Genomic DNA, 18,449 nt, shown 5'->3' with positions numbered 1-18,449 from the left:
TGACAGTATTCCTGAGCTTCAAAGAGCACTTACGCAACACTTTGCGGGTGAGATAGCCTGAGGCATTGATTCTTTTGAACGGGCATATATAATCTGTAAGTATCAGCAGCGAATACGGAAATGAAAGGTATAACATACGAAACCTCGTGGAATTGAAGAAACCCTCATAAGTGGTGGTGACTCCTCTATCTCCCTCACGTCACCACGCTGAAGCCGCTACAACAAGCTATGGTGACGTCGTAATCACCGTTACTAATTTGCCGCTCAGAAGAGTTGAAGCTAATACAAGCTAATTTGTTTTTGTTTTGTTTTGTTTTTTTTTGCCGCGTTTAATCCTGCTGACTAAATTTCTCGTTGGCGGCTCGCGAGTTCGTGGTCGAGGCGCACGCATTGAAAGTTTTGCGTTTGGCGACACTAAATTTCCGTTTTCTATTAGAAAGAAATTCTTGACGTGGACCATGCGTAAGTGGCTCAAAGTGTGTGTGCTAACATGGACGAGTGTTCCACACGCTAAGTGGTGATAGCTGCAGAATGGCAGCTTGTACTTTATGTAGCTCTTTCAAACTGAAACTCTGTATGGTCCTTAATGACAAACATGTAATTATCTGCCGCGCGCTGCAGCAGACTATGTTCCGTATTGCGACTAACAGGCTCCCAGCAACACACTGCAGCAAAAACAAAAAAAGCAAAAACGCAAGGCCAAACTTTTCAGTGTAAGCACCCTTTTAAAGTTTGAGTGAGCAATGACTAAGTGAATAATGGGGGGAAAAGGAAAAGAGAAAGGCTCAAGCACAAAATAGAAATTGTGGAGGTGGAAGCGCAGAAAGTTCCAGAGAATAACGAAAAGGTTGAATTCATCGCACGAGAATACTGCCACGAAAATATAGAAGCTTCGCGTCGTGAGTCGAAACTTTTTTCAGCTTTCGTGCCACCTACGCACCTATCTATAGTGAACGGGAAAAATAACTGAAGCGCTGGCTTCGATTTTCGGTCCATTTTCACTTTCTGGCGCCACCGGAACATAGAGCGGCTCTATAAGAAACTTTTTTTTTTGCTGTATTCAAGCTTTTGACTTTTAGAAAGCACACCCTGTGAGTGCGGCATCTCGCTCATGTACGTAAAAGTTTCCGATTCACTTTTCCGGTGGCATTTCAGAATCCCGTGATTCGTTTTACTTTCCAGTCTTGGTTACCACTATTGTTATTTCACCTTTCGACAACGGGTGCTGAATGCCTGAGCACCCGCAAATCAGTCTACTTGCTTGATATATGTGAAACTTGAAAGCATTTTTTTTTCAGGAACACGCATTCGCAGTTCCTCAAAATGTAAACCAATCAAGCATTCAGAAAACTATACATGGTATCGCTGTTATCATCGTCGCGTGTCATGAAGTCTGACAATTTGGTATTTCCTTTACAGCATCCTTTTGTTTTAGGTTTACAAAAAACACTTTTCCGAACTGTGAGTAACAACAGAAATACGACACAATAACAAGAGAGATTACTTTGAACAAGCGTCGAGGGTATACGTGTCAAGTTCTTTTGCGTAACCAATAGCTGAAGTAATGTCTTACACTAGGCTGTGAACACACTTTACCAGGAAAAAAGTAATTGAGCTGACACTGCTGAGAAATTCAGAGCTTTGATTGATTGATTGATATGTGTGGTTTAACGTCCCAAAACCACTGATGATTATGAGAGACGCCGTAGTGGAGGGCTCCGGAAATTTCGACCACCTGGGGTTCTTTAACGTGCGCCCAAATCTGAGTACACGGGCCTACACCATTTCCGCCTCCATCGGAAATGCAGCCGCCGCAGCCGGGATTCGAACCCGCGACCTGCGGGTCAGCAGCCGAGAATTCAGAGCTTTGATGAAATGCCCAAGGTGCAACTCTTGCTACATGCGCATGTTTGTGCAATGCTCGGCGGATACGCACCACCACCAATAGACATGTTGGACAAGCTGGGTGAACACGATGTCGATATCACACCTACGGTGCGGTATTATTTTTGTTTATTTCCCACCAATTTTCTCGCTTTTCAATGGGTACATTTGGAGCTTTAGTTGTTGATTTTTTACAGAGATCTTCCTATCCTCTAATTGTTCGGCACTTTTCGCAAGCGTTTGGCTTATATCAAAAGTGTTATCCTCTTAAGCGACCAGCACCTTCGAATGAAGAGTGACAAGCACGAGCACCCACTGCTCAACCGGCAGCTGGTGATGTGGGCGGACGGGTTGGCACCGCCGCGCCAACAATAAAATAATAATAATAGTAATAATAATAATCATTATGCAAAGACACATCACAGACACGGAAGCACGCAAGACAAGCGGTATACTTACAGCTTTAATAGAAAGATTGGTCGGAATTCGACTTTGGTGCAATCTGCCCAGCCTGCCGCATGTCACTTGCGTACCTGCCCGTTCGAATCGGTAATGTCCTGTATCTCGCCGATTCTCTATTACAGTTGTAAGCAGCGCCTGTGCTGTGTATTTACGTGCCTCTGTTTTATGTGCTTAGAATGTGGCGTTGTGCTTAGAATGTGGCGTTGTGCTTAGAATGTGGCGTTGTGCTTAGAATGTGGCGATAATTGATGTGATTTTTTCTGAAGAACTTGTTTTGATGTTACTCATATTCTTTCCTACTATATGTACCCCACTCCTGCAATAGCCCTGCATTGGGCTGCAGTATTTGAAAATAAATAAATAAATAAACGTGTCTCTGCGCTACACTATGGGATTATTAGCTCGCACCAGTGAGCGCTAAAGGACAAGTGCTTCTACGAATGCATGTTATCTCCACCTGCCCGCGTGGTTGTTCTTTGCTCACGACATGACGACGATGACCCGACGGCGCTCACCCACGGAGGGGGCTAGGTTCATGACTTTTTTTCCACTTCGTATTTCTCTCTTCTCCGCTTGGTGGCGCTTATTATGGGTATCCAGTGCGTGTGGAGAGGAAGAAGAAACTGCCGAACACTTGATAATGTTCTGTAAAGGGCTTCACCCTATAGTTCAGGATGATGGCGCAGAGTTTTTCAAAGCACTGTGGTTTAGGGACAGGGAGGGCAAAATAGACTTTAAGCGGGTAGAATTAACTAGAAGGAGGTTATATGATTGGTGGATAAAGTCAAGGCACGAGTGAAAATCAAACCCTTCACTGCAAAGTACGAATCCTCAACTTCACTATTTAAGGGAAAAAAATCGAGTTTTTGGTTAATTAAGTATTACGGCTTGTTGGCGCTAGCCACCACCCGATCTAAAGGGTACAGCCATATCCATCCATCCATCCACCCATCCACCCATCCATCCATCCGTCCACCCACCCACCCACCCACCCGTCCGTCCGTCCGTCCGTCCGTCCGTCCGTCCGTCCGTCCGTCCGTCCGTCCGTCCGTCCGTCCGTCCATCCATCCATCCATCCATCCATCCATCCATCCATTCATTCATTCATTCATTCATTCATTCATTCATTCATTCATTCATTCATTCATCCATCCATCCATCCATGCAAGGACACGCTCCAGAACATTGTTGCAGCTGACGGCTAATTGCAGCCGAATAGGCCACTTTACCAACTCTTCTGACAAAAATTTCGTGTTGGCACAGCGGCTACTTTTCGGCTACATCGAACGTTTATTTTAGCGCATTTAAAAGCCTTTTTTGTCAACATATTGTTAGATAAACTACCTTTGCTCCCAAGCGTTTCTGGGGTGTCAGACGACGCATACGCATGTCCTCTTTTCGCCAGCGATTTCACCGAGCCGCCTGAATGCAACGCGCGAGGTGCCTGCCAAGACAGAGTATAAACGAAGTTCGCCTATATAGTCTCGCGCCCACCGTGGAAGATTGGCTAAGAATTCGGTGTATTTATAAACTTAAAAAAATATTAGAGTGGAGAAGGTGTAATACATAACATGCAAATTAAAAATCTAGTACAGACTTTGGCAATCGCGTGCCTAGCACGCTGTTCACGCTACGCGTCATCGACGTCGACAACTTGACACTACGAGCCAGTTCCACTACTGATGCGTCATAACATGCTACTGGCTTTGATGTTGTGTTTCTACAATGTTCGTCAATAGAACTCTCAGGGTTCCTTGTGCATTGATTCCCCCAAGACGATTCGAAGGCGAAAGCAGTCTTCTTTCTTTCTTCTCACTCCCTCCCAACGCTTTCTGCACTTAACATGTTGTTGTTGTTGTTGTTGTTGTTGTTGTTGTTGTTGTAGTAGTAGTAGTAGTAGTAGTAGTAGTAGTAGTAGTAGTAGTAGTAGTAGTTGTTGTTGTTGTTGTTGTTGTTGTTGTTGTTGTTGTTGTTGTTGTTGTTGTTGTTGTTGTTGTTGTTGTTGTTGTTGTTGTTGTTGTTGTTGTTTCCTTTTCACTGCCTCCTTGACCCGCCATTGACCAAGTTATACGGTGTCATGTGATCCCGTCACCGTCAGAGGTTACCTTATGTCACCTCACTAACACGTCGTAATGACGTAGCATTTTTTTCCATGGCGCCATTATGACGTCATGTGGTGACGTACTCACGTGACGATGATTATCTGCTCCAATTCTACCCTACGCGGGACGTTGACGCAGACGGTCAATTTCTCTTGTTGATGAGCTATGGAAGGCTCTGGCTTTGTATATGACCCCAAAAACTTTTTTATAAACCATCTCCTAATGAAAACTTGGCCACTGATGGTAGGATTTGAAGACGACAATATCGAACTGAGAGAGTGAAAGATTAAGCTGATATAACGAAGCTATACACAGGCATCACGGAGGCAGCCTTACTCGGTGGGGCTTCCAGAGATGAAAGCACTCTGCTTGAACGGGTCCGCTTCCCCCCAGAAAGGAGAAAATGAACCACTGCGCCGAAGGAATCCCGACAAGGACCATTCTTTCCGCAATCAAGGTCTTCTTCATGAAAAACGAATTTGACGACGCTGCCCGTCTTCTCCTGTCGACAAAATAACCCACACACGTGGCGTTGGTCTCAAATGCCTGTGCTGCACCTTTCCGGAAAAGTAATGCAAAAATGTACAAGAACAAATCGCATGAAAGCATCAACGAGCAGCGCAAAGTGGGCCGGTGTGCACTGACTGAAAGGCGGGCCACCGCGATCGCGGGCCGCGAAGTGGATCCTCGCCGGGCAAGCGGGAAAAGGTGGAATCGCTTCGATGCTGCAGTGGCAGATGCGGCGCGGTCGATGCCAGAGATGGGCGTTAATCTGACGCACTTGCTCGCACCGTTGCCCCGCGCCCTCAGCTTGGGCGAAATCTGTCCGCTTCTTTCATGTCATTATTATTTGGCTCTAGGTGTCCTAGTTGCGAGATTTCCATTACAGACTGGCGAATAAGATGTCTTCACGAAAGAGTATGCGATCACCGACACAGAACTTTTCAATCTTATTTTAGCTTCGTTTAAGAATGAAGCCACACACACACAAAAAGCATATAAACCCAAGGAAAGAACATGAAAAGCCACAAAAGAATGCAATAAAAGAACATGAAGGTACAGAAAAGAACAGGCGATAACTTTGTGAAAGCCAAATGACGTATTTACGGTTGTGGCACGCTTCCCGTACACTGTATATTGTGAACACACATTTGCCCGGTTTGCTTACATGCTTTATTGTTTGTTTGCCTCTTTTTGTGTTCGTTTGTTTGTTTTTCTTTCGTGACGTAATTTGTAGACGAAGAGTATTTCATTGACGAAGACAATGGTAGTGTTGTCCTCATACCAATATGCTCTTTGCAGTGATTCCACAGCTGTCTACTTTGTTCTTATTCTGATTAGCGGTCTATAGTCATGTCATTGCTAGCATGATACAATTAAAGACACTGATCACAAATCTAAGTTTGGCACTTACAATCAAATACAATGAAAGCTCATTATCTCAAAAGTATGTGGCAGTGTCATACCGATTTTTCGTAGCGGGATAACATGAAAAACTTTTTAAATGCTATATTTTATGAAGTGTTTGCTGTAGAATGGCTCAAGGGTGGTGTACTACCTCCCACTAGTTTGCTTGCTCTTGTAAAAGCAGTGAGAAAACAGCAAGAATAGAGAGGCGACCATTTTTTACAAGTTGAGAAGTTGCAACAACACGAAGTCAACTGGCAGTTACTGTTAATCAAATCACGGCAACCAGCTCTATAAGACAGGAGATGAGAGGTAACCACACAGACAATGCGCTGGCTCCGAATTATTATTATAATACTAAGCTTTATATTTACGGACAAGCAAGCATAAATATAGCAAACAAGGTGGCAAGCTAGCCCTTCACTAGAACCATCCAAATTATGCGTGATACGAAAGCGTCTGAGAATACAACTCGCCGCAAGTGGCAGCCAAAGTCATTGCGCGTGCTTTGCGCTACAGGGATGCAGTGATGGCGTAGTGGTTAGAGCATCCACCTCGCATGCAAAAGGTTCGTGGCTCAAATCCCGGGGCCGCGCAGTTCCCAACCGGATGAAAAAAAGTCCACGTGGTGATGGAACTGCATTAAGAGGCCAGGGGTGCGGCTTCACCGGTAAGCACCGCCCGGAACGCACTCCCTCACCAGAGAAGAATTGGCCACCCTGGTGTAGTATATGGCCACTACCTCCCACATGCATACGTCAAATAACTCACGGCCCTCAGTCCCCAGCAGCTGCGAAGCAACTGACCACGGCGGCGGTCAGATCTGCCACGCAGCAGAGGGTGCTAAGAATCTCTGGATCCGGACAGGCCGCCATTGGAAAAAAAATTGACAAGCACTCTCAAATTATGACAGGTAGATTGCCACTATCCCCCAAGACGAAGGTATATAACAGCTGTATCTTGCCGGTGCTTAGCTACGGAGCAGAAACCTGGAGACTTACAAAGAGGGTTCAGCTTAATTTGAGGACGACGCAGCGAGCAATGGAAAGAAAAATGATATGTGTACCCTAAGAGACAAGAAGAGAGCAGAGTGGATTAGGAAACAAAGGGGGGTTAAGGATATCATATCTGACATCAAGAAGAAGAAATGGACATGGGCCGGGCATGTAGCGCGTAGACAGGATAACCGCTGGTCATTAAGGGTAACTAACTGGATTCCCAGAGAAGGCAAGCGAGTTAGGGGGAGACAGAAGGTTAGGTGTGTAGATGAGATTAAGAAGTTTGCGGGTATAAATTGGCAGCAGCAAGCACAGGACCGGGTTAACTGGCGGAACATGGGAGAGGCCTTTGTCCTGCAGTGGACGTAGTCAGGCTGATGATGATGCATCTTTTCGTCCGCTTTATAGGGAACACCTTTACTAGGAGTTATGGTGTACTCGGAGTGTTAGCCAATGCAACTCATGGAGTTTTGGTGGCTGGAGCGATGGTCGTGTGATGTGGTGAAACACGAAATGCATAATGCGGATTATGCTGGTTGAGCTACCACCTGCGGCTACCGTCGGCTGTTCTCGTTTCACTTTCATCTTGCACATATGGTAGAATTGACCGAGATGGAAAAAAAATATAATTCATCGGCTCTTCCTCTTCTCGGCTACGTACTGGTTTGAGTTTCACAATGCAGAAGAAGCAAAAATCAAAAATAAATAAATAATCAAATAAATAAATAAATGGACGTACAGACTGATGGATGGATGAATTACTCGTAATAATATGAAGACCTCACCGGCTTTAACAGTCGGGAGAAAACGGCCGGCATTATTTATGTACATTTATTCGCTCTGCTTTTTACATACTGTGTGTGTCTGTTTGTGTGCGTGTGCGCGTGCGTGCGTGCGCGCGCGCGTTTTACGTTAACCTAAAGTGATCGGGCCAACACGAGAGCCATCTAGGCACACTCTCCGGCCAGTGATATGGTTGTTCGTGCTGCCACGTAGACTGGCACTACAAAAAAAAAAAAAAACTAAACCGACCCTCATCCAACCAAGTGCGGCGGCATCGGGACGTTAAAGTGCAAGCCTTTCACCCGGACGTGCATATCCCGCCGGAAACTCGCGAGTGTTGTTTAGGCCCCCGTTTACGTGCAAGCACGCGTTTGTTCTGCCTGCCGGACTCAATGTCGAGGTGTTTCATTACGCGCTGGCCTGAACGCTGCATGCGCGCTGTCGTGCATACAGCGCCGAGCTGAGCCAGCCGCTTCGACCGGGCTGTCGCATCAACTGGCCGGGACAATAAGCACGCTTTCGACGGTCACTGTCCTTTCTAAAATCTAACGCTTGCCGACTTCCCTGTTTTGCGTTGTCTCGTATTCCCAAGCGACTCATAACTCAAAGTGACTGACACACATACTGGTTGACACACAACCACTGCCTGGAGAGTAAATTATGCCGTAACCATTCTCCACGGTTATTGCTATGACGATCACATATATGAGAGAATGCATGACTTGGAAGTATCTTACTTCAGTATATTCGAGGAGGTACTGTAGAAGGGTATCGTTAACTTGTATAGGGTCGGGTGAAGGACGACACGCCCTGCAGGACGCACTGCGGTCGGCGAAAATTGGCAAGTTCATTCAGACTCAGTCATGAAATACATTTTACACTTGTAGAACTCGCTTGGAAGCAGACGTATTACTCCCCCCCCCCCCCCCTCACAGCTCGATCTGAGTGAGTTGACTTGTGAGTGAGCTTGCAGACATATGATGCTAGCATGCGCGTTTGAGAGCGCACCACCCATCCTTGTGTTGAGCGGCGTCGGTGAAGTAACTGACAGGCATGAAAAAATAAATGAGGGGAAAAAATAACTCGCAAGATTGAATGGGATTTGTTACGTCTGTACAGCCGCTTGTGACTGTAGACGATTTATTAAAGGACAGGAAACGTGAACAAGTTCAAAAGCGTAGCCCAGGCGTTGGAGTCACTCCTGGCCAGCGTTCGACGCCAGGCTCGCGCTCGTGCCACAGCGCCAGTGCCCCGCGCGCACTTCGTTAATGTCGTCTTCTAAGGCGACATGTCACTCTTCCTCCCTTAGACGAAGTCTCCATAGCGGTCTGGAGGTCGCCTAACCTCTGGTGGTCGCAGTTGCCGAGTGGCCACTGCCTGTGACGTCGACGGTTGCGAGGGAGTGTGATCTTGCATCTCGGGCGATTCAGGCGGTTGAGCAGCTGAGCTCGATGGCGTCTCTTCTGGCGTTGCGTCCAAGAGATCGTCAGCTGCGCTCCAATCTGTCCGCGATTGGGTTGTTTGTCTGGTCTGACTCGTTTTCCTCATGTGATTGAGGTGACGCCGAACCTTTCCTTGGTCGCTTTTTACAAGCCAGGATCGTGGTCCGACGCGGCGCAGTATTTCGCCTTCAATCCAATCTGGCTTTTTCAAAAACTGCCGGATAAGCACTCTATCCCCTATAGCGAAGCGGCGTGATTTTTGCAATGCCTCCTGGCTCTCAGGACTTCGCTTATCCGTCTCCCGCTTAAGAAGATCGAGAGGGCAGAGCAATTCTCGTCCGAACATCGCTCTCGCCGGTGTCATACCTGTGGTAGTGTGTATTGTCGTGTGCTGCCGATACAGAAATCTTGCAAGTCGGCACTGTATGGACTTGTCTGCATCTTTCAACAGCGCTCTTTTCAGCTCCGCCACATAGCGTTCTGCCTGGCCGTTTGTTGCCGGATGATATGCTGGTGAGGTTGCAGCCTGTATGCCGTTCGACGCATAGAACTGCTTGATCTCGTTGGAGATGAATGCTTTTCCGTTGTCGGAGATGACCTTTCGGGGAATGCCGAACGTTGCAAAGAGGCTTCGGAGCACGTCGATTACAGCCGCGGATGTTGCTTGTGTCACGTGCCGGACTTCCACCCACTTTGTGTATGCGTCCACAACAACTAAGTAGGTGCGTCCGAGTAGTGGCCCCGCGAAGTCAACGTGCACCGTGTTCCATGCTGTCTGGGGACGGTCCCACGTAGGAATAGGAGCTTTGGGTGGGCTCTTTTGCGTTGCTTGGCATTCACGGCACTGTCGCACCGTTTCCTCGATCACCTTGTCCATTCCGGGCCACCATACGTAGCTCCTTGCGCACTTCTTCATGGCTACCATGCCTCTGTGACCCGCATGCAGAAGTGCCAGAACACGGGATCGTGCTGAGCTCGGTATGATCACTCGGGATCCAAGTGTGATGCACTCGCGCTGTAGTGCTAGTGCGGTCGCTCGTCGTCGGTAAGGAGCAAACTCATCTCCAGTGAGTTTCTCCACTGTACCATCCTGCACTGCCTTGTACAACCTCTGCATGATGCTGTCTTGTTGTGTCAGGCGTGCTATCTCGGCAGCAGTCAACGGAGGTCTCGATAACGCTTCGAACAATAGTACGTCACCTGGAGGCCAGGGTTCATCGAGACGTTCTTGTAATGGCAAACGGCTCAACGCATCCGCGTTTTGATGGTTCTTGCCACGCCTGTAGATTATGCTGTAGTCATACGCCGATATGACTACAGCATAATCGTTCAAACAATCGTTCAAGCGTTCAAGCTCAAATCCTGACATGTCGCCTTAGAAGGCGACATGTCAGGATTTGAACTTGAACGCTTTTCGGAGCCGTTGACTAATCTACCACAAAACTAAGCTGGTGCTTGAAATAATGTGCAGAATGATCCTGCACTCTAAAAAAATCGAGTATTTAGATAGTGCTTCTGCCGCACAACAATAATCATCCACTTCGAGTACTTTCCACGTGTTATCACCACAGTTCCGGTAGTTCGCGGTCATGAACGCCACATGAGTTATGAATGTGACACAGAATTTTCGACAGGAAAGTTACCAGCGCCGGCTTTTCAAGAAAGGCAACTCGAGCAAGTCAGATGATGGTCATTGTTGTCTAGCAGAACTATACGTCCCAAAAGCTCAATTTTTTCTTATTGCATACAGGCGTCATATCGGTAAAGGATTAGCGCTGGCCAGTGTAATGTAGCGTGGCAGAATAGTAAAATAATAGTCATGACACAATGCCCAAGGGTAAGCTTTATGTCACTCTGAAAAAAACTGGGTAAAAAAAATCAGTTGTCGGTCCCTTTAACAGCCGCGGCCGAATCTCCCCTTTTCATCTTACAGGGGCTGGAAAGAGGTAACGTTCTTGTGGCAGCCGGTAATTGATGCGGATTACTGGCACTGACGACGATGGACACTGAGCTACCTGCGCAGCCACTCGAGACAGCTGCTACACGCACCTCTCCAGATATGTGTATGTCTAAGTATAGGCAGCGCTGACAATGCTATACAAATCACAAATAATCGAGGCCAATTTATACAAAGAGCTGTAACGTTACCACGTTCTGTAAAAGTTAAGTTGCACCAATCGTAGTTTTCCACATGTACGTACTTAGTGATAGCGGCAGACTACTCTCAGTGACAACTTTAACGCAAATATTGCTGTGAATTCGCATCTCCATATAAATTTTCAAAAGATGTTTGAACGAAAGAGCAATATAGAAATGAAGAAGGAATGCACAAAAGATGAGACAGGAGTATTAACCAAACAGCATTGCATAAATTAACATACGTATAATGATAGTGTGATCGCTAATGACGAGTGCTCAATGAGTGGAACCCTCGATTTAAACCTTGACAAGCCATGAACACGAAAAGTTGCCCGTTATTGCAGTAGCACGGATGATTGGGCTAGTTGGTATTGGTTCATCTTTTAACAGAATAAAGGCACGCACTCACGCAAGGACACTAGAACCGGAAATTGGACGGACAAAGAGCGCTCTTGGTCTGTGCAATTTCCTGTTCTAGTGGCCTTGTCTGAGTGCGCACCCTTATTCAGTGAAAAGTTGCCCGCTATTGTTTCAAACGTGTTTTTTTTTAGTCGTGAACGCACGAGCCGCCGTAAAGGGAGACACAAAGATAATTTATTGACAGAAAGATAGAGAAGTCATATTAAAAGAAAAGCGGTGCACAAAAAGACTTTTTTTTTCTTTTAATATGAATATACACCAACTCGCCCAACTTTCTATTCTGTTACGATAGAGAGGTCAGCCTGAGCTACAGTTTGCGTTGGCCTGCTACTCTACACTGGAGAAGGGTGATAGGGGATCGAAAGAGTGACGAATGACGATGGTAAGCCGCAGTAAACAAGTCTGTTCGATAGAGGTGCAGATGTTAGTTGACCGGTGACTCGACTAAACATCATGCAATCAGTTAATAACCACTTCCACTGTTTGCGAAATGACACGTAATTTTGGTCAATTTTCTCTAAAATAGAAAAAGTGCACCGTCATCGCCATATTATCTCTGAATTGTCAGCACCGGCAATACGTACTCGTTTCGAATGTTCTGTTTGGGACAATTCTTCTCAATGCCAGCAATATTTTGATATGTTGTATCTTAGTGGCTGTTTCCTTTCCCAGAGAAATTGACAAAGCGCTGGTTTTGCAAATTTTCTCATTTTTTGTTGCTCATGACCCCAAGTTCTTCTTCAGGGATGTGACACAGGCCGCAGCCGCCGTGCGTTGTCGCTCTACAAGACTAGAGAGTTTTAGTACTGCGTACGTGGCGGCGTTACGTACGTAAGGACGCCACGTTCTGCATAGTGCGCATGCGCAGACCGCAACGCGCACGTATCGCGTTACGTACGCAGCCGCTACGTACGCACGCATGAGATGCGTGCGTGCGTACGTATGAGCTGATCGCGCCGCTCTCGAACAAGTTCGCGACAGCGCGAGACTTCGTATTGCGAAATGGCGGCATCGAATGCAAGCACCGACCGGCTCTGTGGCTTAAAATATGGCCATAATCTGGCTATAACACTTGGATTGGCTCACATTGGCTGTCATCAACACGTGCTTCTATTTTGATCTACCAGATGGCGCAACACGCTTCACGCTTGTTACGTACGCGGGTACTACGGCGTACTAAAAGCCGATTAGTGGCAAACGACGCCACGTAACGCAAGGCGCTTGCGTGATGCGTACGTAGCACCATTCCGCAGTACTAAAACTCTCTACTGTCTTGCTGTAAAACATTTTGCTGTGACTGTTTCTTCACCGCATCAGCACTGCATCAATGGAGAAGCCTCCTTTTCAACAGGGCGCACGTCTGTGGTTTGCAGGTTGCGGCAGTGGCCAGTACCTGGAGTCCGCGGGTCTCGGGGCTCTGGGCTGTGAGAGAAGCCAGGCGCTGGCGCGTGCCGCGGCCTCCTGCGGTGGACACCAGGTGGTGCTGGGCGACGCCCTGGCGCTACCGTTCCGTGACGAGGCGCTGGACGCGGCGCTGTCGGTGGCCGTGCTCCACCACCTGGCCTCCACCGAACGTCGCGTTCAGGCGCTGCGGGAGCTGGCACGCGTGCTGCGCGTCGGCGGCCGCGTTCTCATCACCGTCTGGGCCATGGAGCAGACGCAGAGGAAGGCGAGTGTTGGCACAGGTTTTATTCGTTTTGTTTACCGTGTCGTATTATGTAGTGCTCACATAACAGCACAAACAAGTTCTCTGCGCTGGGTACTTCAACATGGTGGCCACCATGACGTCTTGTCTCATTAAATAGTGCCAGGGTAGGAGAAGACACAGTGTCACCCCGTCCACGGGTTGTTTTTGTGCGTTTAAACACAAAAGAACCTGTGGTCATAGACACCTCGATTTGTGCGTTTAAGCACAAATTGAGATCTATTCGACCGAAAACAACCACGCTGGCAGTACGGGGAGGGAGACGACATAACCACGAAAAAAATTGCAAAATTTCAAGAATACCTACATATACGCCCTTTATGCTAATCGTTTCACCCAACTTTCTTTCTTCATATTCACATTACGATTCGGTCTGATATCTTCCCTTATACTTTCCTTGGCAATGTTGTCTGTTAGATCTCAATAATAGTGTGTCAAAACACGGAAAAACGGGCATATATATATATATATATATATATGAAACTAGATGCGCTTTCACATAACAACTGTTTATTGTGCCGACGTTTCGACAGGAACCCTGTCTTTTTCAAGGCATAATACTATTTACACATGTTCCGTGCCTTTTTATATCCTGTCGAGACAGGAGGGGAGGGGTCAATTGAGAGAGAGAAAGAGAGGAAAAAAAAAAGAAGAAACAGCGAAACGGGAGGACAAACATTAAATAAAATATAGAAAATCTAGGAGAAGAAGCAAGACCGACACGGCGTAATTAGAAAGGGGCAGCATTTCAACAGAGTAGGGCAGAGGTAGATGAGGAATGTCATCATTGTCAACAATACCTCCCCCGCACCCACACTTCCCCAAGTGGGCAGGGAGCCGCCGTTTTTGTATTTCACCTTTCCGTGTAGTCCGCTGGCGGCTCGTTCCTCTTTGAAGTGTATGACAAGTTAATGGGAAGTTAATGGGGAGGGCTTAAGCGCTTTAAGTGCATGCTGGTGGCATCGGGACGAGCGAAAAAGCCGGTGAATGAGGCACCGCCATCGATATTCATTATATGCATTGGCTCCTTGTCAGTGAAGGAACAGAATGTGCGTTAAAGGATTAACGAAGGGGAAAAAAAAGAACAGGGGGGGGGGGGGAGACTGTACCACTCCGGGACAGTCACCACACAGTTGCGGCGCACTGGGAAGATATGCGCGCATGTAGGAAAAAGTTAACGAAACCACCTAGCTGTCAGCTCCTTGTCAGTGAAAGAACATAATGTGCGTTGAAGCTTGACGAAGAAAAAAAAGAAGGAAAAAAAAAGCAAAAAAAAGGGGGGGGGGACCGTACGACCTCCGGGACCATTTATCTGTGCGTTCCGGCTGTGCTTGATGAGGCAAATCATTTCTATGTTGTCAGATGCATAGGCCAAAAGCTTTGTTAGCGGGTAATATTATTGTCGTAATGAAACCGGAATGATTAGAGAGAAGCGTTTGCGCCTTTTAGCGGTCGTGACGCAGACAGAGTGCCTGGGTGTTCATTTATTCCGTATTTTATCGTGTTAAATTTGTAGATAAAATAAGATTCCCGTTGTTCCCGTTCTCTGATTGTTCGAAAGTTGTTTTCTAGTAGTGTAACTTTGATGTCATCAAAGCTGTGGTCTTTTAATGTGCAGTGTTTTGAAAGTGGAAGGCCTGGAAGAGATCGTACATGTGCCCGATGGTTGTTGAATCTAATTCTAAACGAAGTGTCTGTCTGGCCCACGTATTGCTTGTTACATACCCCACATTCCAGGAGGTATATGACATTGTCTGAGTCACAGTCTAGTGCACCTCTTATCCTGTGCTTAAAATCCGAGTGGGTGCTTTTCGCCGCTGTCGTTGTCTGCATGTGTTTGCATACCCTGCATCTGCTTTTTCCGCAAGGGTGACACCCAATTTGAGGTTTCACACCTATCTTTGAATTTATTAAATGATCCTTTATATTTTTCGGCCTTCTGTATACAACACAAGGAGGAGAAGTGAAAATTTTGGATAGTCGCTCGCTCAGTTCCAATATGTTAAAGTGTTTTCTTAGGACCTTGTTTATGTTCGGTGGGTTGCTCGTGAAAGTTAATAGCAAGTTTTTGTTGCGGTGTTGGTCGGCGTTTCTCTGGTGGTTGAGAAGAATCTGGCGGTCCAGATTTTCAGCTTTTTTGATGGCGTCATCGATGATAGCTGGCGGGTATTCTTGATTAAGGAGTACTTCGCGCATATGTGTGCTGTTTTTGTGGAAGTCCTCGGTGCGGGAGCAGATTCGTCGAAATCTGTGTGCTTGGGAATAGGGAATGCTGGTCTTGCAATGTCGCGGGTGGCAGCTTTTGAAGTGCAGGTATTGTTGCCTGTCTGTAGGTTTTCTGTATACGTTAGTTACCAACGCACCATCGTCAACTCGAATGAGTACATCAAGAAAGTTTAGTTCAGCGTTAGAGTAGGTGTGTGTAAAATAAATGCTGGGGTGTACCTGGTTGAATGCCTGTATGAATTTGAGGAGCTCGTTTTCCGAATGTGTCCAAATTATGAATATATCATCTAGGTACCGTTTATAGAGTAATGGTTTGATATTACGCCGTGTCGGTCTTGCTTGTTCTCCTAGATTTTCTATATTTTATTTATTGTTTGTCCTCCCGTTTCGCTGTTTCTTCTTTTTTTTCCTCTCTTTTTCTCTCTCTCTCTCTCAATTGACCCCTCCCCTCCTGTCTCGACAGGATATAAAAAGGCACGGAACATGTGTAAATAGTATTATGCCTTGAAAAAGACAGGGTTCCTGTCGAAACGTCGGCACAATAAACAGTTGTTATGTGAAAGCGCATCTAGTTTCATATTTATAACCTTGCGGCAACCGAAGTTATTCTTCTGCATATATATATATATATATATATATATATATATATATATATATATATATATATATATATATATATATATATATATATATATATATATATATATATATGTATATATATGTATATGTATGTATATGTATGTATATGTATATGTATGTATATGTATATGTATGTATATGTATATGTATGTATATGTATATATATATATATATATATATATATATATATATATATATATATATATATAGGAAATAAGTGTACACTTAAGAGCCCGTTTTTTGGTTTTTTGACACAATATTAATGGGATCCAACAGACAACGATGCCAAGGAAAATATAGGGGAAGATATCAGACTGAATTGTTATGTAAATATGAAGAAAAGTGGGTGAGAAGATAACTTGCCGTGGACAGGAACCGAACATGTGACCTTCGGATAACGCGTTCGATGCTCTACCGCTGAGCTACCCCAGTGGCTATCCTTCCAGCCATTTTATGAGGTTTATATGTGAATTTAAGCGCGGGAGTGTCAGTCAGCGCCATCTTTAGCAATGGTGGCGAGTGCGGCACACTTTTTATGAACCTGTAGGGCGTCACGTGGCACGTGAACTTATTACGAGCTGGCAGCTGACCAATAGTCCCTCGTATACAACCTAAAGGCACCAAGTCTGCCAGTACGAGACCCTCGTTAATGAATAAGGGAAAGAAGTGTATACCTAAGGGCCCAATTTTTGGTGTTTTGACAAATAATAATGAGATCTAACAGACAATAATGCCAAAGAAAGTATAGGTGAAGTTATAAGATCGAATTGTAATTAACGATGAAAAAGTATATATATATATAGTGTGAGTGCAGTCACCGACTCTTCTTTATCAGTTGGACGTGTCATCATGATTTGTATAATTTCCTCATATGTAGAGATCATCATCAGTGTGTGCCAGCCAGAGCTCGCCTCGAATATAGCTCTTCCTCATAAGTGGTGAACGGTGCTTCTCGATCCCCAAGTCCTCTCTCGCACGCTACCACTGGAGCTCCACTCGGGTTGTCGTCTACTACCACCTGCCATGGCAGTGCAAGACAATCCTGGTCCATCCAACACAGCGAGCCCAGTGCAGCCTCCGCCGTCGACCCTGGCCATCCACAGCCACCAGCGTGATCCGCCAGTATTCTCGGGTCTCAAAGGGGATGACGTTGAAGAATGGCTACACACCTACGACCTCGTCAGCGAGTTGAATAGATGGGATACTCTACACAAGTTGCGTACGGTCCCTTTCTACCTAACTGATGTTGCCAAAACCTGGTTTTGGAACCACCTCCAAGATCTTCCCGACTGGGACACATTCGCACGGCAGCTCCGTCAGATTTTCGGTTCCCCCAGTGTTCGCGCCGAAACAGCAACAAAGAAGCTTGCTGAACTCCTTCAGTTAGCGGGTGAATCATACACCTCGTACATTGCGGATGTTCTTGCCTTGTGCAAGCGTGTAAATTCAGCTATGCCTCAAAGCGAACAATTACGCCATATAATCAGAGGCATAAATACCATCGCATTCAACGCCCTTGCGTCGCGAAACCCTATGACGACTCAAGAAGTCGTCACCATTTGCCAGAGACTAGAAGAACTTCAGTCTCTTCGTCTTTGCCATGATGCTTCAGACATTCGTCTTCCTGTGGCCCTCGACATCCGTGCCCTGGTCCGCGACATCGTCCGTGAGGAGCTTCATGGGCGCTGCTCTTCCTGCGCCCCACCGTCTACTTTAGCCTCAGCTCCAGCCAACTTGCGGGACTTAATTAGGCAAGAGATTGCATCTGCGTCACATTCACCTTGTTCCGCTGAATCCAGACCTCGTCAGGTACCAACGTACGCAGAAGTCGCGGCGCTCTCAGCAACCACCACTATCCCAGCGGCTACACCAGGTGGCCATGTACCTGTGGCGTCAGGGTCACCACCGATGCGCCCTCAGCCGTATTACGCCATGCCGCGTCCTCAACGCCCAATCTGTTATTATTGCGGCTATAGGGGTCATATATCTCGCTTTTGCCGAAGGCGTCAACAGGACGAGCAATGTGGCTACGCTCCAGAGGAACGCGGACGCTTCAGTCCACTCACGAACTATCAGCGCACGCCTTACCAGTCTTCTTTTCAGCGTTCGCCCTCTCCACCTTACAATAGTAGTCTGCCTGTGAACTCCCGTGAGTCTCGCCGCCGCTCACCGTCTCCCAATCGCCGTTCCGTGTCACCTCTGCGACCCGCCTCCAGTGTCCTGAATGCCCACTCGGAAAACT

At 46.5% G+C, this 18,449-nt stretch overlaps 1 protein-coding gene across 1 annotated transcript in view; it reads left to right on the top strand.

The window, feature by feature from the left end:
* Positions 1 to 18,449, top strand: part of fid (class I SAM-dependent methyltransferase fire dancer) — an 89,764-nt gene that overhangs the window by 44,917 nt on the left and 26,398 nt on the right. Inside the window, exon 3 of the mRNA XM_037429019.2 lies at positions 13,011 to 13,306. Within this exon, the coding sequence (XP_037284916.2) occupies positions 13,011 to 13,306 (296 nt within the window). The remainder of the gene's footprint in view (positions 1 to 13,010; positions 13,307 to 18,449) is intronic.

Source organism: Rhipicephalus microplus, chromosome 2, assembly GCF_043290135.1.
Source record: "Rhipicephalus microplus isolate Deutch F79 chromosome 2, USDA_Rmic, whole genome shotgun sequence".
Taxonomy (NCBI): domain Eukaryota; kingdom Metazoa; phylum Arthropoda; class Arachnida; order Ixodida; family Ixodidae; genus Rhipicephalus; species Rhipicephalus microplus.
The sequence above is the reverse complement of the archived record's forward strand: the minus strand, read 5'-3'. Positions and strand labels throughout refer to the sequence as shown.